This window comes from Erinaceus europaeus, chromosome 10 (genome assembly GCF_950295315.1).
Source record: "Erinaceus europaeus chromosome 10, mEriEur2.1, whole genome shotgun sequence".
Taxonomy (NCBI): Eukaryota; Metazoa; Chordata; class Mammalia; order Eulipotyphla; family Erinaceidae; genus Erinaceus; species Erinaceus europaeus.
Genome location: NC_080171.1, coordinates 93,511,891 through 93,537,810, shown reverse-complemented (window position 1 = coordinate 93,537,810; position 25,920 = coordinate 93,511,891). Strand labels below are relative to the sequence as shown.

The following is a 25,920-nucleotide window of genomic DNA, read 5'->3' as shown; positions in this document are numbered from 1 at the left end:
ACAAATAAAAATTATAACAAAAAAGAAATATCAGAAGTTGTGGTTATCATTAAAATTGGTAAGATGGGAGTTGGGCGGTAGCGCAGCGGGCTAAGCGCACATGGCGAGAAGTGCAGGGACCAGCGTAAGGATCCCGGTTCGAGCCCCCTGTTCGAGCCCCTGGCTCCCCACCTGCAGGGGAGTCGCTTCACAGGCGGTGAAGCAGGTCTGTAGGTGTCTATCTTTCTCTCCCCCTCTCTGTCTTCCCCTCCTCTCTCCATTTCTCTCTGTCCTATCTAACAACGATGACAACAATAATAACTACAACAACAATAAAAAACAACAAGGGCAACAAAAGGGAAAGTAAATATATAAATTAAAAATATTTTTTAAAAATTGGTAAGATGTCTTCTACTATGGGCTGCAAACTGCATTTTATATATTGGAGAATATGAGGGACTTATAGGAAGATCTCTGTCTGCTTGCCTGCCTGCCTAGTTTTCCTTCACAAACATTTAATCAGCTCCAACTCATAGGAACTGTGTGAGTTGCAGGGGACCCAGTGATGAATGAGACATGGCCACATAGTTGCTTCCCTCAAGAAGCTCCCAGTCTGTGAGGCAGAGGAAGACAGGCAAATGAAGATACAAGTGGGCTAAGCGCTACTATGGAACCTTGTGTGGACTCACAGGAGGGATACTTAACCCAGACAGCAGTGGTGATGTTGATGGGGGGGGTGGGGGGTTTGGTTGGTCAGGAAAGGCTGGTTAGAACAATGATCAACCAATGGTAGGCCCTGATCCTTAAGAGGGTTATAAAATTGATTTTGTGCCTAGCAGCTAGCATTAAAAAAAAAAAAGTTGGGAGTGGTATGGGAGGTGGTGCAGTTGATAAAGCACTGGACTCTCAAACATGAGGTCCTGAGTTCGATCCTGGCAGCACATGTACCACAGTGATGTCTGATTCTTTCTCTCTATATCCTCCTATATTTCTCATAAATAAAATCTTTAAAAAAAATTTTAGGGGTCGAGTGGTAGCGCATCAGGTTAAGCGCACGTGGTGCAAAGCACAATGACTGGTGTAAAGATCCTGGTTCGAGCCTCGGCTCCCCACCTGCAGGGGAGTCACTTCACAGGTGGTGAAGAAGGTCTACAGGTGTCTTTCTCTCCCCCTGTCTTCCCCTCCTCTCTCCATTTCTCTCTGTCCTATCCAACAATGAATGACATCAACAATAACAATAATAGCCACAACAAGGCTACAACAACAAGGGCAACAAAAGGGGGAAAAATGGCCTCCAGGAGCAGTGGATTCATGATGCAGACACTGATCCCCAGCAATAACCCTGGAGGCAAAAAAAAAAAAAGGGGGATCACCTGCACTTAACCCACAGCAGTAGTGCAGTGAAGCAGGTTTGCAGGGGTCTATCTTTCTCTTACCCTCTCTGTCTTCCCCTCCTCTCTCCATTTCTCTCTGTCCTACCTAACAATGATGACATCATTAACAACAACAGGGAGTTGGGCGGTAGCACAGTGAGTTAAGCACAGGTGGCAAAGCTCAAGGACCGGCGTAAGGATCCCAGTTTGAGCCCCTGGCTCCCCATCTGCAGGGGAGTCGCTTCACAGGCGGTGAAGCAGGTCTGCAGGTGTCTTTCTCTCCCCCTGTCTTCCCCTCCTTTCTCCATTTCTCTCTGTCCTATCCAACAACAACTACATCAATAATAACTACATCAATAAAAGACAACAAGGGCAACAAAAGGAAATAAATAAATATCTTTTTAAAAAAGTTAGCTAGAAAGAACTGAGGACATTTTATCTTTTGCTACATCTTCAATGGAACCCATGAAATCATGCTAAGTGAGATAAGCCAGAAAGAGAAGAATGAATACTAACTGATTTCACTCACAAGTAGAACTTAAGAAACAGAAGGAAAAAAAAAAAAAAGGAACACACAGGATGAAACGTAGACTAGTTGTGGTCTACTGTAGCAGTTAAGAACTCTAAAAGGGGGAGGAATAGGGACTAGGGAGGGTATATGGTAGAGGAAGATTTCAGTTAGTGGTAGAAGTGGTGGGCAGACATCTACCACAAAGAAAGGAGAGACTGTATTTGTCTGACAACTACTGTCTTGCAAATTATTATTTCCCCCCAGTGATGTGATGGGGAAAAATCTTAAGTAGAACAGAAAAGATCCCAGACATGGCATGTAAAGTAATAAGATATACACACATGCATGTGTGTTTGTTTGTACTAGATGGTGATGTAAATAATTTCCCCTTCCTTCCTTCCTTCCTTCCTCCCTTCCTTCCTTCCTTCCTTCCTTCCTTCCTTCCTTCCTTCCTTCCTTCCTTCCTGCTTTTTTCAATTGCCAGCAGGATTATCACTGGACGTCAGTGTCTGTATGATGAGTCCACCACTCCTGGTAGCCATTTTTTCTTTCTTTCTTTTACTTGATAACACAGAAATTGATAGGGGGAGATAGAGAAGGAAAAAGAAAGAAAGACGCTTGGAAAACTGATTCACCACTTGTGAAGCTTCTCCCTTGCAGGTGGGGACTGGGGGCTTAAATTTGGGTCCCTGAGCATGGTAACATGTGTGCTCCTCCAGGTGTTCCATCCCCCAACTTGTAAATCATTTCTTACTGAGAACCAGGGTACAAAGGACTGAGAGCCACCCACACTCAAGGGCTCTCAAAGCCTGGCATGTTATAGTCACTCAAAAAAAAATTTTTTTTTTTGGATGAGTGGGAAAATTAATTTAAATTCTCTTGGCTACTCAACAAGCATGCAGCAACACCCATACACCCAACACCATTAAGAAAGGCATTCTTCAAAACCCAAGCCTAGCCAGCTTGAATTTGTCAAGCATGTTTGCATCTCTGCAATTGATAGTTTAGCAGCTCCACATTGTCCAAATCTAAAGCCAACTTTGCTTGCTGAGGAGGATCAGAGCAGTTCAGAGATAGAAGGTGAACCCAGAGCAACCCTCCTGCTGGCGCCCCAGTCCATGACTCCCTATATAAAAACAGGCTCTGAGCCACCCAGGTGGCACGTGTTTCATAATAGCAGTGGCTTAGGCAGCTGTGTTTATTCTGAGATGGCCTCAGTCACCCACCTCAGGCCCACACGACTCAGCAGCTCTGTGCCTCCAGGATCCAGCAGGAAATACTGTTTATGGGGGCAGACTGGAATACAGGGGAAATCAGAAGATGGACAGAAGCCCAAATCAGTCCCTGGCAGGATGAAGTGAGTCAAGGGTAATGACTAGGTGAGGGTGGACAGACAGTCCCTCTTAGTGGTTTCCAAGACCCTTCAAATTTGATCTGTCCTATAATATCAGAATCAAAATACCCCTTGGCTACCTTTCTCCCCCATCATAGACTCTTAAGGTTGAAAGGTCCCTAGAAATTATCCAGGCTTACATCTTCATTTTACAGATGGAGAGGAAGGGGCCCAGAGAGCAAAAGCACTGCCCAAGGTCAGCCAGCAGGCAGCCTGAGAACTGAGCTAGGTCTCTGTGCTACCACTCTTTGCCCTGGGGTCCCTCAGATGTTTTTCTCTCCCCATCTCCCCATGTCAGAGGGATCTTCTAGCTAACCTGACTCCCCTCTGCTCACTACGCTGTACGTAATAAGAGAATTATTTCTAAAGGGCTGACAGATTCACTTGTTCCACTCCAGTATAAAGTTGTCACCCATGATGGAGACTTCTAACTTCGGGGGAAATTTTAGTTTCCTGCTCTTATGGACTCAGCCAGGATCCACAATGACCTGGTAACCAGTGCCAGGGTCATCAGGCCCAGCAGACTGCATTGTTCAAAGGCCACCATAGTCTCTACCAGCTACATCCTCAGTCACCTCTGGAGTATCTTTTTGTTGTTGTTGTTGTAGGACTTCACAGCTCCAGGATATGCCTTTTTTCAGATAGAAAGAGAGATAGCCAGAGAGGGGAAAATACCATAGCTCTGAAGTTTTCCTCTATGCCACAGTATTCCCAGGTAGAATACCAGGGTTTGAAATCCAGGTCATTACTCGTGGCAAAGCTGGCAGCCTCCCAGGTGAGATATCTCACTGGTTCCATATCTCAAACCTCCCACCCCGCCCCACTTAAACAACAGCCTCAAGAGACACAATGTGTATCATTAATCTATGTTCTAATACTGACAAATTCTGTAATGTAACTCAACTGGAGTGATGAATAAATGAAATAGAGTAAGTAAAAAAAAAAAAAAAAAGCATTGAACAGTTACTGCTCTACCAGCCTGGAACCAGCCCTTGTTCCCCTCCTATCCTTGGTGGGTCCAGAGTCTTTGCTGCTACCCTTACCCTTCATACCTCTCAGGCTTCCTTTCATGCTTTTCTCCTGACAGTGTTATCTCAGCTCCTGAACTTCATGTAAACCCCTACATGTGCAGTGTTCTCCCGTCTCTAATCCTTTAGAATATGCTGTTCCCTCTGTCTTTAATCCTACCACTTAGGTATGTTCTTTAGGTTTCAGACTGTATCTTGCTTTTTCCAAGACACTTCCCCCCAACACACCCACTTCTGCAGACCTCCAGGTTTAGGCGGTCTCTCTCTCTCTCTCTCATTCTCTCATTCTCTCTCTCTTTACCAGAGCACTGCTCAACTCTGGCTTATGGTGGTGCAGGGGATTGAACCTGTGACTTTGGAGCCTCAGGCATGAAAGTCTCTTTGCATAACCATTATGCTATCTACTCCTGCCCCCAGGTTGAGGTCTCCTTTCTACATGTTCCTCTAGCAATTTTACATTGTGACAACCCATTTTACCTTCTGTTTGTTTTTCCTGCTCCCCTAGAGAGAAGACTCTTTTTCTTAAGCAATGATCTAGTGTATTTATTAGATAATTATTGCTATGTATCCATAACTTAGTTCCATAAACAATGATGAATTTTAATTGCTCTTACAGTGTTGGTGAGTCAGTATTCAGCCATGATTAGCTTGAATATGCAAGTCTAATACTATCTCTTTATTTATTTATTTTTTATTATCTTTATTTATTGGATAGAAACAGCCAGAAATTGAGAGGGAAGGAGGAGTTTGAGAGACACCTGCAGCCCTGCTTCACAAGTTGCAAAGCTTTCCCCCTGCAGGTGGGGGCCAGGGGCTTGAACATGGGCTCTTTCACACTGTAACATGTCGCTCAACCAGGTGTGCCACCACCCAGCCCCTAATACTATTTCTTATGAGGTTGCTACTATGGTGTTACCCAGGACTAGAGTCATCTGAAGGACCGTCTAGTGCTTAAGGATTTACTTTAAGGGCAACTCTGTCATCAGAGTAGTAAATTGATATTGACTGTTTTTAGGAAATCTCAGATTCTCAGCAGAAATAAGATTCTTTGATGCTGCTACTAGAGCCTGAAGTCAGTATTTGTTGACTAAACAACCATCAGTACTTGTCTCTTTTTCCAGATTTCCTAAAAATGGCCTTCCCTTACTGTGATACATTTTAAAAATATTTTTATTGCAACAAGGGTTATCATTGGGGCTTGGTGCCAGCAATATGAATCCACGACTCCCAGTGGCTATTCCCGACCTCCCCCCACCTTTTTTCCCTTTTCTTTCTATTATACTTGGCAGGACAAAGAGAAATAGAGAGAGGAGGGGAAGATAGAGAGGGAGAGAAGGGGCCAGGTGGTGGCGCACCTGGTTAACTGCACACATCACAGTGCACAAGGACCCAGGTTCATGTCCCTGGTCCCCACCTGCAGGGGGAAAGCTTCGTGAGTGGTAGAGCAGGGCTGCAGGTGTCTCTCTCCCTCTCTCTCTCTCCCTCCCCCTCTCAATTCTCTCTGTCTCTATCTAATAATAAATAAATATAAAAAAGAGAGAGAGGGAGAGAGAAAGACAGACACCTGCAGACCTGCTTCACCACTGGTGAAGCTTGCCCACTACAGGAGGAAGCGGGGCTCAAACCCAGGTCCCTTGCACATGTGTGCTTAACCAGATGTGCCACCACCACCACCCTGACCCCATGTGAGCCTTTTTCTTTTTCTTTTTTTTAAAGTATTTATTTTATTTATTTAATGTGACAGAGAGAGAGAGAGAGAGAGAGAGAGAGAGAGAGAGAGAACCAGAGATGCACTTTGGCAAATGCAATGCCAGAGATCAATCTTAGAACCTCATGTTTGCAAGTCCAGCACTCTATGCCACACAACCTCCCAGATGACTAACAGACTTTGATTTTTTTTTTTTTTTTAGAGTAGTCAGGTTCAAAACAAAACTGAGGGCTGGTAAGACAGCATAATGGCTATGCAAAAAGACCTTCATGCCTGAAGCTCCTAGGTCCCAAATTCAATCCCCAGTACCATCATAAATTAGAGCTGAGCAGTGCTCTAGTTAAAAGCAAAAACAAAACCAAAAACACCCTTAATTTATAAATATATATATATGTAAAATTATATGTAGTTAGGAGATATGAAAATACCAGTAAAAATATATTTGCTCCAAGGTTTATGGCAATTTTATTTTTAATATTTATTTATTTGCTTGTTGTTGTTGGTTTTTTTTTGCTTCTGGTCAGAGCACCATTTGGCTTTCACTATTGGTGGTGCCAGGGATCAAACCTGGGACCTCTCATATGCAGCCCTGTGGGCTGCTACACAATCTCTACAGCCCTGTAATGGCTAAAATATGAAAACAACAGAAGTAGCTATGGATAGATGATTGGATGAAGAAAATATATATGACACATATATTCAGATAGGAAAAAATGTAAAATGTTGCCATTTGCTGCAAAATCAAAGGAGTGAAATAAGGTAGAAGGAAAACAATAGGTTTTTGATTATTTCACTCATAGGAGCAAAATAAGGCTATACAATTGATGAATTAATAAAACGAAATAGGGAGTCGGGTGGTAGCGCAGCAGGTTAAATGTAGGTGGTGCAAAGCGTAAGGACCAGCGTAAAGATCCCAGTTTGAGCCCCTGGCTCCCCACCTGCAGGGGACTTGCTTCATAAGCGGTACAGCAGGTCTGCAGGTGTTGATCTTTCTCTCCCTCTCTCTGTCTTCCCCTCCTCTCTCCATTTCTCTCTGTCCCATCCAACAACGACATCAATAACAACAACACTAAAACAAGGACAACAAAAGGGAATAAATAAATAAATTTTTTTTTAATTTAAAAAATGAAATAAGTAAAAAAATAAACTAGTGGGCACTTATAAGAGAAGTAAGGTTTATCTGAGAGGTAGAAGACAGGTAGGAGTGTAAGAAAAGGTGGTAAGTTTTGTTTAAAAGGAAAAAAAAGAGGAAGAGTTGGGGTAATAACACAATGGCTTATGCAACAGACTTTCATGCCTGATGCTTGGAGGTCCCAGGTTCAGTCCTTGGCACTAGCATAAATCAGAGCTAAGCTGGCCAAAAGAATAGAAAAAGAAAAAGAAAAAGAAAACGGAAGGAAGGAAGGGAGATTGCTGATACATCACAAAATACATATCTCATAGTACAAAAATGAAAACAAACAAACAAAAAGCACATTTCCACCAGTATATACAAAGATGCTTTTATAGGCTGCATCATGCTTCCTAAAATCCATAGGCGTAATTTCCTCAAAATATCACTGTATTTGCAGATAACAATTGTGAAGAGACTAGTAAAGTAATTGTGGACATATGGATGAGTCCAGAATGATTTATGCCCTCCTAAGAGGAGAGTAAGACATCAGTAAGAGTAGAGGAAAGACCATGTGAACACATCAGGGAAAGATAGTCATCTGCATGCCCAAGAGAGAGAGCTTCCTCAGAAGAAACCAACCCCATCAACATGTTGATCTTGGACTTCTAGCCTCCAGAATTGTGTGAAAATCAATTTCTGTTGCTTTAGCAACAGAGAGAGAGGGTGGGGGGAGGAAGATATAGAGATTTCCCACAACTGCCCCCCCTCCCCCCGCACACATGTACGGCTATAGTATTCCTTCTGTATTCTTACATCCACAACCAGAATGGTACTTTTGTCATCACTAATGAACCCACATGACACATCAAAACCACCCAACATCCAAAGCTGACAGTAAGTGTACATTTTATGGGTTTGGACAAACATAGAATGACTTGTATCCATAATGACAGTATTACACAGACTTTACATAGCCCCCAAACCCTCAGTGCTTCATCTAGCCAACTGATGATGCAGCTTTTGACCGCAGAGAAATTTCCCATGAGTGGTCATCCCACTTCCGGTTATCTTGTCCATCTCCAAAAATCTCTCCCTTTACACTGTCTGAACTGGAAGACGCTTTGAAGAGGGTTAAACCGGGAACAGCTGCTGGCTATGATAACATCACCCCAGAACTCATTCTTAACCTGGGTCCTGCGGCAAAGAAGTGGCTCGCTTCATTCCTGTCCCACATCTTGGAATCTGACTCTATGCCCAAAGTTTGGCGTCATGCGAAGATTATAGCGGTTTTGAAACCAAAGAAAGACCCAACACTGGCCGCCAGCTATAGACCAATTTCTCTCCTCTCCGTGTGTTACAAACTCCTTGAGAGGCTGCTTCTGTCACGTATTTCTCATCTTACAGAGAAATTCCTATCACCCGCCCAGGCTGGTTTCCGCCCAGGAAGATCTACCTGCGAACAAGCCCTGGCCCTCTCAACTTACATTGAAAATGGATTCCAGAAGAATTTAAAGACGGGTGCTGTCTTTGTTGATCTCACAGCAGCCTATGACACAGTCTGGCACCATGGTCTCCTAGTCAAGATCTCAAGATGCCTGCCTCCATGGGTGGCCAACACTATATCGTTTGTTCTCCAAAACAGAAGATACATCTGGGTGACAAGTCTAGCAGATGGAGACTTGTCTCAAGTGGCCTCCCCCAGGGCTCTGTTCTGGCTCCTACGCTATTTAATATTTATATCAATGACCTCCCAGAAACTTCTTCAAGGAAGTTCATCTACGCCGATGACATCTGCTGTGCAACTCAGGCATCCAAGTTCGACATCCTCGAGGAAACACTCACGAAAGACATGTCTCTGATATCTGATTACTGTAAAAAATGGCGACTAATCCCTAGCACTGCAAAAACGGTATCATCTGTTTTTCATCTACACCATGCCTCGGCCTCGCGTGAGCTTAATGTGCAGCTTGGCAATACGAGAATCCGGCATGAAGCCCAGCCAGTCTATCTTGGCGTTACTCTCGATCGCACTCTGTCATTTCACGAACATCTCATAAAAACTGCAGCAAAGGTGGGCACGAGGAATAACATCATTGCAAGACTGGCCAGCTCCTCATGGGGCGCGAACGCTTCCACACTACGATCATCCTCTCTGGCATTATGCTATTCCACTGCAGAATACTGTGCCCCAGTATGGTTCCGTAGCCCCCATGTCCACTTGGTCGATTCCAAATTATATTCCTCCATGAGGATAATTTCTGGAACCATCCGTTCCACCCCGGTTCCATGGCTGCCAGTTCTTAGCAACATCGCCCCACCAGATATTCGTCGGGATGCGGCATCATCTAAGTTCATTTCCCACGTCTACGCTAGACCGGACATGCCAATATACGCAGATATCTTCGCCCACCCTGTTCAATGCTTGACGTCTCGTCACCCAATCTGGTCTCCTACACCTACACTGAACTTCTCTGTTCCAGTCTCTTGGAAACAGAGCTGGCAGTCAGCTGAGGTAAAGAACAAACACCTCGTCACAGACCCCTGCAAGCGTCAACCCGGCTTTGACCTAGCACGTTATGATTGGGCCCTCCTCAATCGCTATCGAACAGGCCATGGCCAGTGCGCCGCTATGTTCCATCGCTGGGGAGCCAGAGACGACCCGAACTGCCCCTGCGGCTACAGACAGACTATGACCCACATAGTCAACGACTGCCACCTCTCCAGATTCAAAGGAGGTCTCGAAACTTTACATCAGGCTCAACCTGATGCTGTTGACTGGCTATGGAAGCAGGGCAAATGCTAGAAGAAGAAGAAGCGCAGAGTTCTAGGTACCATGGTTTCTGATTCCCCAGCCACCCCAAGTTTTATGTGCCTCTGTGTCTTTGTACATGCTGTTCCCTCTGTTAGGAAAAGGTACTATCATCCACCCCCCAGGTGTTTACTCTATCTACCCAACCCCTCTCAAGTTCTCTTTGTCCTCTCGAATAAAATAGAAGGGGTGGGGGAATGGCTGCTGGGAGTAGTGGATTCACAGTGCAGGCACTGAGCCCCAGCAATAACCCTGGAGGCAAAATGTGTGTGTTGATATCTGTGTCATTTATCTAATTTGTTTTTCTTTTCTTTCATTTCCTTTTTTACCCTTATTATTTCACAGAAGATTGACAGTGGCTTTTAGATAAGACTATTTAGATAAGACTTTGAACGCCCATCACTCAAATACAGGAACAATGGCTCTTGCTACTTCATATGTCTGCTCTTAAGGGAGAAGGCATCTTTGTATTAGAGTGTATGGAAGTGTATAGAAGGCATCTTTGTATTAGAGTGAATGTCAGTTGTACTTGTCAAAAAAAAAAGCATAGATGTGGTATCTTCTTTTTTTAAATCTTTTATTTATTATTGGATAGAGACAGAGAGAAATTGAGAGGGGAGGGAATATACAGAGGGAGAGAGACAGAGAAACACCTGCAGCCCTGCTTCACCATTCATGCAGGTGGGGACCAGGGGCTTGAACCCAAGACCTTACACACTGTAATGTGTGCACTTGACCAGGTGAGCACATATGGATGCTGAACGATAAAAAGGCTGGATGATCCATTTGTGAAGCTGCTACTTACTCTTCGTTCCAGACTTTCTACACTAGGCTTTACAGTGCTAGGTCTGGGATTACATGGATGATATTTTTCCAATGCCAGCTAGCCCCCAGGTGGGTGCTTCAAGGTAGACAGAAGTAGAAAGACACACTCTTGTCAGTTTTGCTTGTCGCTCAGGTCAATGTCACTGCAGCACTGACATTTCACTTCCAGTTTACCCTTTATACCACACACCTAGAATCAATTTTTGGATTTTATTAGCAGAAGCTCTTTCTCCCCAAATGCATGCATTTTGTTGGTATACATTTGTATACACCTGTGTGTAGATGAGAGAACACATAAGCCATAAGGTGTCAGAATAAACATACCTGCATTTCTCAGAAATCGCTTCTGATAGTCCTTGACAATCCTTGTTTTCGGATTATAGAAGCCATCTCCACAATCATAAAATCCATTAGGGATTTTTCTAGGTGGGTCCATATTGGTGAGTTGAGAGATACCTTGAAAGGATATAATTGATAAGTTATTTCATCAAAAAGACCAAATCCAGGGAGTCGGGCAGTAGTGCAGAGGGTTAAGCGCATGTGGCACAAAGTGCAAGGGCCAGCTTAAGGATCCCAGTTCGAGCCCCCCCCCCCTCCCCATCTGCAGGGGCCTTGCTTCAAAGGCAGTGAAGCAGTTCTGCAGGTGTCTATCTTTCTCTTCCCCTCCTCTCTCTATTTCTCTCTGTCCTATCCAACAATGATGACAATAATAACTACAACAATAAAACAACAAGGGCAACAAAAGGGAATAAATGAATTTTTTTTTTAAAAAAAGACCAAATCCAAATTCAGATCTTCTGTAAAGTTCACTTTCAATGGCTTATTCATGTGAGTATCTGGTTCTACTACTAGGTAAATACTCCTTACGCGATCTATGCACATCCACGTTCATGGCAGTTCTATTTGTAATAACTAACATTTGGATATAGCCCAAGTGTTCAGCAACAGATAATGGTTAAAGGAATTGTGGAATATATATATATATATATATGCAATGAAATACAACACAGCTGGAAGAAAGAACAATTTCTCCTTTGCTACAACATGTATAGAACTAGAGGGAATGGGGGCTGGGTGGTAGCACACCTGGTTGAGTGCACATGTAATAATGTACGAGGACCTGGGTTCAAGCCCCCAGTCCCCACCTGCTAAGGGAAAAAGCTTTGTGAGTGGTGAAGCAGTGTGGCAGGTGTCTCTCTGTCTCTCTTCCTTCTCCACCACCACCTTCCCTCTCAATTTCTGGCTGTTTCTATCCAATAAATAAGTAAAAAGATTTTAAAAAATAAAATAAAATAATAAAAAAATTTTAAAGATTTAAAAAAATAAAAAAAAAAAGAACTAGAGGGAATAATGTTGAGCAAGATAAGCCAGAAGGAAGACAAATACTGGATGATTTCACAGATGGCACTTAGACACGAAGCAAAGGAGAATATAGGCTGGATCCTCAATGGAATATAGTCTATCACAGCCAAGTTGGGTACTCAGAAGGGGACAGGAGGACTACTAAAAGAAGATTGGTGAGTGTGACTGGAGTTTGTTTCCCAACCACGCAACTGAAATTCCAACCGAAATAAATAAGTAGGGAACCGGGAGGTGGCACAGTGGGTTAAGCACACGTGGCGCAAAGCAAGGACTGGCACCAGGTTCCCAGTTCCAGCCCCCAGCTCCCCACCTGCAGGGGAGTCGCTTCACAGGCAGTGAAGCAGGTCTGCAGGTGTCTATCATCCTCTCGCCTTCTCTGTCTTCCCCTCCTCTCTCCATTTCTCTGTCCTATCCAACAATGACAGCAATAACAACAACAATAATAATAACAACGTCGATAAACATCAAGGGAAACAAAAGGGGAAAATTTTAATAAATAAAAATAAAAAGTATTTTAAAAATATTTATTTTATTTATTTATTCCCTTTTGTTGCCCTTGTTGTTTTATTGTTATAGTTATTATTGTTGTTGTCGTTGTTGGATAGGACAGAGAGAAATGGAGAGAGGAGGGGAAGACAGAGAGGAAGAGAGAAAGACAGACACCTGCAGACCTGCTTCACCGCCTGTGAAGCGACTCCCCTGCAGGTGGGGAGCCGGGGTTCCAACCGGGATCCTTATGCCGGTCCTTGTGCTTTGCGCCACCTGCGCTTAACCCGCTGCGCTACAGCCCGACTCCCAATAAAAAGTATTTTAAAAAATAAATAAATAGATAAATAAAGGAAGGAAGGAAGATTGGGGACCTACATCCCAATGCGGGATTATGGTTGAGGGTGAAATGTACAGATAGCTATTTTGTAGAAATGTGGAAAATGTGCCTCTGTGAAAAACAAAAAATTCTCTTAGTCAGCATTTCATCATTAAAGTGATATTGGAGTTGGGGAAAAAAAGATACAGTAAGTATATCATAAAAAAAAAAAAACTTTCGGGAGACGGGCGGTTGCGCAGCAGATTAAGCTCAGGTGGTGCAAAGCGCAAGCACTGGCGTAAGGATCCCAGTTCGAGCCCCCGGATCCCCACCTGTAGGGGAGTCGCTTCATAGGCAGTGAAGCAGGTCTGCAGGTGTCTATCTTTCTCTTACCCTCTCTGTCTTCCCCTCCTCTCTTCATTTCTCTCTGTCCTATCTAACAATGATGACATCAGCAACAACAGGGAGTTGGGCGGTAGCACAGCGAGTTAAGCGCAGGTGGCAAAGCTCAAGGACCAGCGTAAGGATCCCAGTTCGAGCCCCCCGCTCCCCATCTGCAGGGGAGTCGCTTCACAGGCAGTGAAGCAGGTCTGCAGGTGTCTATCTTTCTCTCCCCGTCTTCCCCTCCTCTCTCCATTTCTCTCTGTCCTATCCAACAACAACGACATCAGTAACAACAACAATAATAACTACAACAATAAAACAAGGGCAACAAAAGGGAATGAATAAATAAATGAATTTAAAAAACAACAATAAAAACTCAGGGAGGTGGGATGCAGAATTCTGGTGGTGGGAGTTCTGTGTAATTGTACTCCTCTTCTACTGTCTTATCAATATTTTTTATTTTATAAGTAAATAAAAAAAAAAACCTCGGGGGAGTCGGGCAGTAGCGCAGAGGGTTAAGCGCAAGTGGCATGTAGCACAAGGACCTGTGTAAGGATCCTGATTCGAGCTCCGGCTCCCCACCGCAGGGGAGTCACTTCACAGGCGGTGAAGCAGGTCTGCAGGTGTATCTGTCTTTCTCTCGCTCTCTCTTTTCTTCCCCATCTCTCTCCATTACTCTCTGTCCTATCTAACAATGACAACATCAATAACAACAACAATAATAACTACATCAACAATAAAAAACAACAAGGGCATCAAAAGGATAAATAAATAAATAAATAAATGGATAAACATTAAAAAAAAAAAAAACTCCCGAGGGATGGGTGGTGGCACACCTGGTTGAGTGCACACGTACAATGTACAAGGACCCAGGTTCAAACCCCCAGCCTCCACCTACAGAGGGAAAGCTTTGCAAATGGTGAAGCAGTGTTGCAGGTGTCTCTCCCCACCCCTCTTTGCCTCCAGGGTTATTGCTGGGGCTTGGTACATATACTACGAGTGGCCTCCTAGAGGCCATTTTTCCCCTCTTGTTGCTGTTGTGGTTTATCGTTGTTGTTGTTATCATTGCTGTTGTTGTTGGATAGGACAGAGAGAAATCAAGAGGGGAAGACAGAGATGGGAAGAGAAAGATAGATAGCTGCAGAATTGCTTTACCACCCGTAAAGCGACTCTCCTGCAGGTAGGGAGCCAGGGGCTCGAACCAGGATCCTTAAGCCGGTCCTTGCGCCTTTCGCCATGTGTGCTTAACCAGCTGCGCTACAGGCCAGTCCCCTCTCTACTTCTCTATTATCTCTTCCTTCTTGATTTTTGGCTGTCTCTATCCAATAAGTAAAAATAAGATAAAAGAAAATTTAAAAAGACCTTCAATTAAAAAACAAAATAAGATGGGATACAGAGTTCTGGTGGTAGAAATTGTGTGAAGTTATACCCCTCTTATCCTATGGTTTAGTCAATGTTTCCTTTTTATAAATAAAAAATTAAATAAAAAAAAAGCACTGAAGCCAGTTGCAGCATCCTGGATTTGAGATTCATTTTAGCAATGAGAAAGATAAATATCAAGTTACTGGAATCACATTAAACATAATGGTTATAGTGGATCTCAAAAAATAAACAAACAAACAAAACAACAACAACAACAATAACAAAAACGCTCCCTATTCAGAATACAGGACAAAAGCAGGGGGACCAGTGCTTGAAAAAGAGCTTCCAGAAAATGACTCTATGAACAGTCTTAGCAATCAGACAATCCTGTCTTCTTCTGATTCTAACCTCACTTCTGCGAGCACAACAAGCAACCAGGTTTGAGAGTTAAAGAGATCCTGAGGATGCGTCAGAGTTAGTCACATGGACAGAATGAAATGTCAGGCTGTGACTGGGTGATGGTGCACCCGGCAGAGTATACACATGTACAGACCTGGGGTCAAGCCCTGGTCCCCACTTGCAGGAGGGGGAGCTTTACAAGTAGTGGAGCAGTATTGCCGGTATATCTATTTTTCCAGCCCCCTCTTTCTCCCTACCTATCCTTCTCTCTCAGTTTTTCACCCTCTATCAAAAAGATAAGGGAAAAACTGACCATCACAAGGGTGGTAGAGTCATACTGCAGACACCAAATCCCAGTGATAACCCTAGTGGAAAAGAAAGGAAGAAAGAAAGAGAAAAGAAAAAAGAAATGGGGGTGGTGGTGAGGGAGAGGATAGAGAGAGAGAGGACGGGAAAGAGGGGGAGGGAAGGTAGGTCAAGCTGAGGATATGGCTCAGGGATAGAGTAATGTCATTGCTTGTATAAAATCTAGGGTTCAATCCTCTGTACCCCAAATGGGAAACAGATATAAAATGAATAGAATCTCATGCATGGTGGAGCACAGCTTAGCCTTCTCTCACACACAAAATAAAGTTTAAACTGGACTATGACTGGCACGATAGTTTTGCTAGACAGTACACCTACTTGGACATGTTCAAACCCAGACCCTCTGCATTGGAGGAAACCTCAATGCTGTAGTCTTGACCTCTTTCTCTTTCAGCCTAGAGCAGTAAAGCCCTAATGACAACACACACACACACACACACACACACAGAGCCAAGAATGCAGCTCAGCAGTGTGCATGAAACATACCCCCAATCTCTAGTCCCACATGGGGGAAAAAAAGGCTTGTCTAGGAGAGACACTGAAGGTGCCTGGTAGAGGGATGAGCCATGATACGTCATTCAGGAGATCCTCTGGAACAGGTGCAAACAAGGCAGAGCTGTAAGCAAGGCCTGGGTCAAGTGGACAAGAATTAGGAAATTACTGTAAGTGATGCTACTTAATTGAGTGCCCTGATGGCAGAGGAGAACCTAGTGGAAAACTGGGAAATATTATGCATGTACAAACTATTATATTTACTGGTGACTGTAAACCATTAATTCCCCAATAAAGAAATAAAAAAAAAATTGAGTGCCTAAGCACTCAATTAGTCTAAGCACTTGCCTCCTATGATTTCACCTCATTCTCACAGCAAGTCTGAATCTCCATTTTATAGATAAACAAACCAGAGACTCAAAAAGGTCAGGTAACTTGTTCAAGAACAGCAAAGTGTGAAGCAGCCAGATGCCAAGCTCTATAACCTACATGTGAAACTGATATTAGGGAAAGAGAGGGACTGACTGTGCATCTCCCCCCTCCCCCCAATAGTGGGGGAATTATCAAGAGAGAAAGAAGGGTCAGACAGAGGCAGTGTGTGGGGCGGCAGCACACCGGATTAAGTGCAAATAATATGAAACATAGGACCTGCACAGTCGAGTCACTGGCTCTTCACCTGCAGGGAGGTCACTTCACAAGTGGTGAAGCAAGTCTGCAGGTGTCTTTCTCTCCCCCTCTCTACCTTCCCCTCCCCTCTCAATTTATCTCTGTCCTATCCAAAAAAAAAAAAAAAAATGGAAAAAATGGCTTCCAGGAGCAGTGGATTTGTAGTGCCAGCACTGAGCCCTAGCAATAACCTTGGAGGCAAAAAAAAAAAAAAAGAAAGAAAAAGAAAAGAAAGAAAGGAAAGAAGGAGGGATTAGTGTGCCTCTATGTTATGCTGCCCTGTGTACTGAATATCTCAGAATGCTGAGACCTGAGTAAAAGTACTCAGATTGGAAGGTCAGAATAAATTCTTTGTTCCTTGTAATTTGTGGTTCCTGCAATTCCCTGTCCTTTGGGGGGCTGGGTAACCACTGCATAAAGCTCCTTGCTCATGGTTCAGAGTCTTACACATGGTAGGTCTTCTTATATTGGTTAATGAAAACAATCAGGTATGTTAGCTTCTTTTAAAAATATTTTATTCAGGGAGTCGGGTGGTAGTGGGTTAAGCACAGGTGGTGCAAAGCGCAAGGACTCATGTAAGGATCCTGGCTCTAACCCCCGGCTCCCCACCTGCAGGGGAGTCACTTTACTGGTGGTGAAGCAGGTCTGCAGGTGTCTATCTTTCTCTGCCCCTCTTTGTCTCCCCTTCCTGTCTACATTTTTCTCTGTCCTATCCAACAAGGACGACAACAATAATAACTACAACAATGAAACAATAAGGGCAACAAAAGGGGATAAGTAAATAAAAATATTTAAAATATTTAATAAAATAAGAATATTTAAATATATATTTTTATTCATTAAGTAATGGGGGACAGAGCATCCCTCTGGGATATGTTATACCTGGATTGAACTCAAGATCTCATGCCTCAAGTCCAATACTTTACCCACTGCACCTCCTCCCAGATGAGGATGAGGCATTTTTTTTTAACTGCTACCATTGTTAACCTCTGGGGCTCAGTGCCAAGCATTACAAATCCATGGCTCCTGGTGGCCATTGTTTCCTTTCTTCTTTTTTTCTTTCTACTTTGTAATTTTTACTTGACAGGACAGAGAGAAATTGAGAGAGAAGAGGAGATAGACACCTGAGACCTGCTTCACTACTCATGCAGGTAGGGTTAGGGGGATTTCTGAACCTGGATCCTTGGGCAAGATGCTATGTGCACTTAACTGAGTATACTGCTGCCCAACCTCATAGCATATTAATTTCTTCCCTTCCCTCCCTTCCCTTCCCTTCCCTTCCCTCCCCTTTCCCTTTCTCTCTCTCTCTCTCTCTCTCTCTCTCTCTCTGTCTCCAGGGTTATCGCTGGGGCTCAGTGCCTGCACTCCAAATCCACTGCTCCTGGTGGCCATCTTTTTCCATTTTTGTTGTTGTTGTTGGATAGGACGGAGAGAGGAGGGAAAAACAGAGAAGGAGAAAAAGACACCTACAGACCTGTTTCACTGCTTGTGAAGCAATCCCCCTGCAGGCGGAGAGCTGGGGGCTTGAACCAGGATCCTAGCACCAGTCCTTGTTCTTTGTACTATGTGTGTGCTTAACCCAGTATGCTACTGCCCTGCCCCCAGCATGCTACTGCCCTACCCCCGGCATATTAATTTCTGTAGAGGTTTGTAATAATACTTCAATAGAAAATACAATACAATATATCCTAAGCATCTCAAATATGAGAAAAAGTTCCTTCAGATATTTCTTTTTGAGTACTGCCAGAAATTAAGACGGAAGGAGGTTAGATAGCGGGAGAGAGGGTAGAGAAAGAGATACAGAGAGACTTGCAGCCCTGCTCCACTGCTCATGAAGCTCCACCTCCCCTGTAGGTGGGGACTGAGGCCATGAGCCTGGGTTCTACATGGTAACAAGGGCGCTTAATCCGGCATACCACTACCCACCCAGTCCAAAAAAGTGCCTGTAAAAACAAAAATGAAAGGAGTCCGGTGGTAGCGCAGTAGGTTAAGTGCATGTGGCGCAAAACACAAGGACCAGCGTAAGGATGCTAGTTCCAGCCCCCAGCTCCCTACCTGCAGGGGAGTCGCTTCACAGGTGGTGAAGCAGGTCTGCAGGTGTCTTATCTTTCTCTCCCCTTCTCTGTCTTCCCCTCCTCTCTCCATTTCTCTCTGTCCTATCCAACAACAATGGCATCAATAATAATTACAACAATAAAACAACAAGGGCAACAAAAGGGAATAAATAAATAAATATGTCTTAAAAAAATGAGGGGGCTGGCCGGTGGCACACTGAGTTAAGCGCACATAGTATGAAGCACAAGGACCCATGCAAGGATCCTGGCTTCCCACCTGTGTGTAGGGGGGCACTTCACAAGCAGTGAAGCAGGTCTGCAGGTGTCTGTCTTTCTCTCTCCCTCTCTGTCTCCCCTCCTTTCTCAATTTCTCTCTGTCCTATCAAAAAAAAAAAATGGCCACCAAGAGCAGCAGATTCAAAGCACTTAGCCCCAGCGACAACCCTGGTGGCAATAAATAAGAAATAAAAAATTAAATATTAAAATAAAACCATCTTAGAGAGTCCTTCAACAAATAAAAATGGTATTTCCTTATAATCCAGCAATACCACTCTTAGGCATTCATCCAGAGGACACTGAAATGCTATTTCGAAGGGATATGTGCACTCCTATTCTCGTAACTATTTTGTTCACAATAGCCAAAGAGTGGAAGCAGCCTAAATGCCCATCAACTGGTTAAAGAAGCTATGGGATATATATATATCCCATATACACATATATATACACATTCCATGGAATGCTACTCTGCCATAAAAATGATGATACTATGTCCTTTGGAACAAAATGAATGGAACTGGAGATAATTGAGTTAATAAGCAAAGAGATGGAAGAAGGGGGTCAGGTGGTAGCTCAGTGGGTTAAGCGCACATGGCTCAAAGCACAAGGATCCCAGTTCAAGCCCCCGGCTCCCCACCTGCAGCATGGGGGGGGGGGTTCGCTTCACACACAGTGAGGCAAGTCTACAGGTGTCTATCTTTCTCTTCCCCTCTCTTGAGTTCTCTCTGTCATATCCAGCAACAACAACAGCAATGGCAACAATAACAACAGCAACAAGGGCAACAAAAAGGGGAAATGGCTGCCAGGAGCAGTGGGTTCATAATGTAGGCAGCAAACCCCAGAGATAACCCTGGAGGCAAAAAAAAAAGAGATGGAAGACAACTACCAGATGGTTTCACTCATATGTGAAATCTAGAAAAGTGATACTCATGAACTTGAAGAAAAAAACAGAAGCAAGCAACTATTTCTAAGACTTGTGAAAACTACTAGGTTATGTTTGAGATTGAAGGGTAGGATCAGAGAACTTTGTTGGTGGGTGTGGTCTGGAGCTGTATACTGTACTCTTACAATCTTGTAACTTACTAATCATCACAAATAAAAAATTAAAAAAATCAAAACTGTCTTTTGCTTCCCTCTCAGTTTGGGTGTGATGAAAAGGGACAGACACTGGGTACCTGCAGGCTTCAGGCCATGGCAGATCTCAGTATAAAACCTCCGATCATAGCTGTCGCAGTAATGCCAGAACTTGTCATCATACTGTAGCCCATCTGCGAAGGTGTATGTACCCTGGAAGATAAGGAACACACACACTTGTCTGAGAAACCAGAAACTCCTTTTCCAAGGACAGACCTCAAGGGAAGAAATGATTCTTACTGTAGCAGATAGGACATGATAACTACCAGCATTACTATGGTTGTGGTAATGAGAAGGAATAGGTCTCCAGTACTAAGCTCTGTGCTTGGCACTCAAAATGTGCTATGGTCACTGTGTGACTTTGATCAGATGACTTACCTTCCCTACTCTTTGGGTTCTTCATTTCTAAAAACAGAATAATAAAGGTTGGTACTTAGTAGGCCTGATTCAAAGTAAAGCGGTTAGTGCCTGGTCTATAGTAAACACAAAATATGTTTACTAGAAAAAAAAATGTTCAGGGGCTGGGTGGTGGTGCACCTGGTTGAGCGCACATGTTACAATGCGCAAGGACCTGGTTCCTGGTCCCACCTGCAGGGGGAAAACTTTGTGAGTGATGAAGCAGTACTGCCAGTATCTCTCTGTCTCTGTCCCTCTCTCTCACTCCCTTCCCTCTTGATTTCTGGCTGTCTCCACCCATCCAAGAAATAAATATATTTTTTAAAAGCCTATATGGCAAGGAAAAAATATTTTTTCAAAAATGTTCTACTAGCATTACAGTTTAAAAAGCTATGGCTCTTTGCCCAAAAACATTCTGTTTTTGTAGCCTTAGTAGTGAAGAAAGTCTCAGGGTATAGATATTGCACTTGCCTGGTTATCAGGAAGCATGGGTGGAAATTCCAATATTATTAGCTCTCTGTGTGACCTTGGGTAAGTCACATCCCTTTCCTGAGGCTTTTCTCTAAACTGTGTAACAAGGAGTGTCTCATAGTTTGTTTTTTTTTTTTTTTTGGTCATGAGTTGCCACCCCCTCTACAAACTTAGTAAAAAACAATGAGAGCTACAGATCATTCCCCAGAGAAAAATTAACTCCCGTGTGCATTTTTGTATATAAATCAGGTGGTTTCACTAATTTCCTGAATCCTATTCTTGGCGCACAAGTCCCAGATTAAGAATCCTTGAATTAGGGCCAGCAAAACAGCTCATTTGGATAGTGTGCTGCATTGCCATGTGAGCAACCCAGGTGTGAGCCCTGTCCCCAACACACTGGGCAAAATTTCAGTGTACTTCTCTCTGTCTCTGCCTCAAAAAAGCCATCCCAGAGTAGTGAAGCTCCAGCAATGATAAAAAAAAAAAACCAAATTATTTGGATTAGATTATTATGCTAGATAAAGTACTGGTGGTGGCAGTACAAGTAAGAATTAACATTTACGACCCCTCCTACCCTATGGTTTTGTTAATTAATCCTTTCTTAAATAAAAAAAATTAAAAAAAAAAGAATTAACATTTACTGAGTGTCTACTGAGCAAGTATATAAATTACCTCTTTCTCACAACTATCCCAGGAGGTGTCTTACACACCTGTAGTTAGCTGAATAATGGTTCCCCAAAGATGTCTATGTTTAATTGCTGGAACCTACGAGTACACTATCTTAGGGGACAAAATGAACCTGCAAGTTGTGGTATATATACAGAATGGAATATTACTCAACTATTAAGAATGACAAAGTTACCCACTTTACCTCATTGTGAATGGAGCTTGAAGGAATTATGTTAAGTTAGATCATTCAGAAAAAGAAGAATGAATATGCAATGATCTCACTCTGAGGCAGAGTTTAAGAAACAAGAATAGAAGGTAGGGAGTCGGGTGGTAGCGCAGCAGGTTAAGCGCACCTGATACAAAGCGCAAGGACCGGTTAGGATCCTGGTTTGAGCCCCTGGCTCCCCACCTGCAGGGGAGTCGCTTCACAGGCAGTGAAGCAGGTCTGCAGGCATCTCTCTGTCTCTCTTCCTCTCTATCTCCCCTTCTTCTCAATTTCTCTCTGTCTCTATCCAATAACAAAAGTAAATAAATAAATAAATAAAAGACATGTGCCATTAAAAAAAAAAAAAGAACAGAAGGTGGAGGGTAGATAGCATAATGATTATACAAATGGATTCTCATGCCTGAGGCTCCAAAGTCCCAGGTTCAACAGTGGAACAGTGGCTCTGGTAACAACAGAACAGAAAGGGAAAACACAAAGTAAAACTTGGACTGGACTTGCTTGGTGTATTGTACCAAAGCAAAGAACTCTGGAGAGGAAGGTGAAGGAGGGGGCTGGAAGAGAAGGATTGGGGTCCTGATACATGACGGTAGAAAATAACCTAGGCTGGGGTGTGAGAGTATTTTGCAGACATCTACAGTGATGAGATGAGACATAGTACCCATGTGCAAACAACTATACTAAACCCCTAGTAAAATTCAAATAAAGGGGAAAATGAACTTTCAGATGTGATTAATTTCAGGATCTTGATGTAGGATGATTGTCCTGGATTATCTGGGTGGGCTTAATGTAATCATAAGGAAAGAGGGTAGCAGGAGGGTCAGAGTCAGAGAAGATGAGGAAGTGAGAAAAGGAGAGAAAGAGAGAGAACTGGAGATGTAATGATAGAGACCACAATCAGAGTGTCCCATGGCCCTGAGCCAAGGACTAAAAGTAGTTTCTAGAAGCTGAAAAGAAGGCTAGAGAGAAAGAGCTAATCAGGTAGGTTGCATATCTTGCCATACATGTGGCCTAGGTTTGAGCCTTGGCACCATCTGGGAAGTTCTGTGACACCAGGTAGTGGTATCTTTCCAGCTCTCTATTTCTATCTGAATGATAAAAGCATGTGGCCCAGAGAGGTGACATTGCACAAGTGTCAGGACTTGACTTCACAAAATAAATATAAGCAAAACAATCAATTACAAGAAAGCTAAAAATAAAAGGGCAAAGAAGTGGAATCTTCCATTGAACCTCTAAAAAGAATGTGGTACTACTGATTTCTTTTAGACTCCAGCATTCCAGAACTGTGTAAGCTAATAATTCTGTTGTTTCAAGGCCCAGGGTTTGTAACAACTATTATTATTATTAAAACAATATTATTAATATTATTTTTAAAATAATAATACTGGGAAAGAATCAGAGGCCAGAGCACTGCTCAGCTCTGGCTTATGGTAGTGTTGGGATTGAATCTAGCATCTCAGAACCTCAGGCATAAAAGTCTTCTGCATAACCATTATGCTATTTCCCCAGCCTGAGTTTGTAGTAATCTGTTATAGCAGCAATCAAATAATATTCCAGGACACCCAATTTATGGCGTAACAGAATTCAAACTCATAGTGGCCTCTCTGGGGAATCTTTTGGATTCAGAGGAAGATAATGTCAGGACCCTGGGAGATCAAGAGAAAGGAAGACGAAGAAATGGAAGGAGTTGTGTGTAGAAGGTGATGTGTGTGTTCAGGATGGGTGGGTGGGTATCTTCCTGGCTGAGGCTTTTCAGTCAGCTATCCCAGTTCAGTCACCTTTACCACCAATCCTTTTTCCCAAACAGCATCGTATTGACTCCCGTTGGGAAAGTACAGGGTTCCTTGACCATGAAACATGCCGTCCTTCATTTCCCCAACATATCTTGTTTCAGTTGGGAGGATGTATTCAGCTTTGCCTTCCATTCTGCAAGGACAAAGGAAAAACACTGAACGGGAGGATCAGAGCTAGTAGGCTCAGGGGAGTGAGCAGGAACTATTTCTCAGCCTTTCTACCTTGCTTGTTAGCTGTACACCTTGTCTGTCCTGGGTAATAAAAGTTTGAAACCATGATATTCACAGCTCTTAGAATCATGCTTCTTCTTCTTTTTCAATATTTATTTAATTAGTTATGGGACAGAGAACCAGCATGTTACTCTGGCACATGCGATGCTAGGGATCAAACTGAAGCATTATCCATTGTGCCACATCCCTGGCCGTGAATCATATTTCTTCTTCTTCGTCTTTTAAAATTTTTTTTATTATCTTTATTTATTGGATAGAGACATCCAGAAATCGAGAGGGCAGGGGAGATAGAGAAGGAATGAGAAAAAGAGACACCTGCAGCCCTGCTTCACCACTTGCAAAGCTTTCCCTCTGCAGGTGGGGACCAGGGGCTCGAACCCGGGTCCTTGAGCACTGTAACATGTGCGCTCAACCAGGTGCACCACCACCCAGTCCCAATAACATTTCTTCATAAACAGGTGTTCTATAAACATCTGAATGGAAGACAGAAGGAATCTCTGTGGCATGGGGTCCAACCTGGATGTTAAGACACTGCATCTGAATGACAGAGTCCAAGTCTGGTTCCACCCCTCTGTGTCTGTGTAACATTGGGCAAGTTCCTTCACTTCTCTCAGCCTGATTTTCTCATCTGTAGAGTATGTATGTGTGAGTGGTGGTAGTGGTGGTGGTGGGGTAATGACAACACTGCTATACCTGCCCCAATTGAAAGAAATACATCTATGAAACTATAGCAAATGCCCAGAATATATTAAGAGCTCAAAAATCATTTTGCTTCCCCATGACACCTGACTCCTACATCATATAATGTAATATTACTTCAGTGAAAAAATGTACAAACTTATGAAAAAAAAAACCTGCATCAAGATGTAAGAGAAAGACTTCATTCTTTTATCATTTTGTTTGAGATCACAGATATTCTCAGCAAAGTCTTTTTTTGTTTGTTTGTTTGTTTTTTTTAATATTTATTTATTTCCTTTTTGTTGCCCTTGTTTTTATTATTGTTGTAGTTATTATTGTTGTTATTGATGTCGTCGTTGTTGGATAGAACAGAGAGAAATGGAGAGAGGAGGGGAAGACAGATAGACACCTGCAGACCTGCTTCACCGCTTGTGAAGCGACTCCACTGCAGGTGGGGAGCCGGGGGCTCGAACTGGGATCCTTATGCCGGTCCTTGAGCTTTGCGCCACATGCGCTTAACCCGCTGCGCTACTGCCCGACTCCCTCTCAGCAAAGTCTTTATCTAAATCTTTATTCTGATATTAGACCCTACTTCCTTGTTAAGATTTTCAACTGGATGTCATTGTTTAAAGATCTTCTACAGCCAGTCCCAACTTACTGTCGACTTGGGCAAGCTATGATTTTACTCTGAGTCTCACTTCCCCCACTCTGTCAGGGTTGCTGTGAGCAGGGGAAGATTCAGACAAATCCACTATCTGAAGTTATCTTCTCACTTATTTCTTTATTGGCATTAGACCAAATAGACTGTAAGCTCCATGAGAGCAAGGATCTTATTTTTTAAAATACGGTATTTATTATTTATGAGAGAGTTTCACATAAAAACAGAGAGACAAGCCAGAGCATCACTCTGTGCATCACCCCACACATTATGCTGGGGACTGAACACAGAACCGCAGGCATGTTTAAGCCTCTAGATACTTCCTGGCTTTTTACCTCCATATGTAAAATCTGCAGATCACAAATGCACACAAGTATATAGAGAATGAAACTCTGCTGTAATATTTATTAGATGTGTGTTTGAGCAAATTTTTTCCATAATTCTCTGAGTATCTCCTTCCCTGAACTATAAAATTTTACTTTAATGGGTAATCCTGAAGGAAAGTGGTACAAATCTTTTTCAAGAAGGCAAAAAGTCAACTTTCTTTTTCCAATTACAAATATTTACAAGACAGAAAATTAAATGAATCCCTTACCTCCCATCTACAAATTCCCCAATATATTGGCTTCCAGTGTATTCCATAGCGCCAGTCTATGGCTTCCAGCCCTAGGGGTCCCAGTCTTGATGTTCAACTCCTCACTATGACAACTAGGCGGGGTGGGCGGAGCCAGAGATAACCCCGCCTCCAGGCTCCTCGAGGA

At 43.2% G+C, this 25,920-nt stretch overlaps 1 protein-coding gene across 1 annotated transcript in view; it reads right to left on the bottom strand.

The window, feature by feature from the left end:
* The window catches only part of MORN5 (MORN repeat containing 5), a 51,570-nt gene extending 25,712 nt beyond the window's left edge, over window positions 1-25,858 (bottom strand). The window contains exons 1-4 of the mRNA XM_007540009.2: window positions 25,755-25,858; window positions 23,578-23,725; window positions 20,082-20,193; window positions 11,065-11,196 (exon numbers count right to left, since the gene is read on the bottom strand). Coding sequence (XP_007540071.1) covers window positions 11,065-11,196; window positions 20,082-20,193; window positions 23,578-23,725; window positions 25,755-25,801 — 439 coding nt within the window. The 5' untranslated portion in view covers window positions 25,802-25,858. The remainder of the gene's footprint in view (window positions 1-11,064; window positions 11,197-20,081; window positions 20,194-23,577; window positions 23,726-25,754) is intronic.
* Window positions 25,859-25,920: the final 62 nt, after the last annotated feature.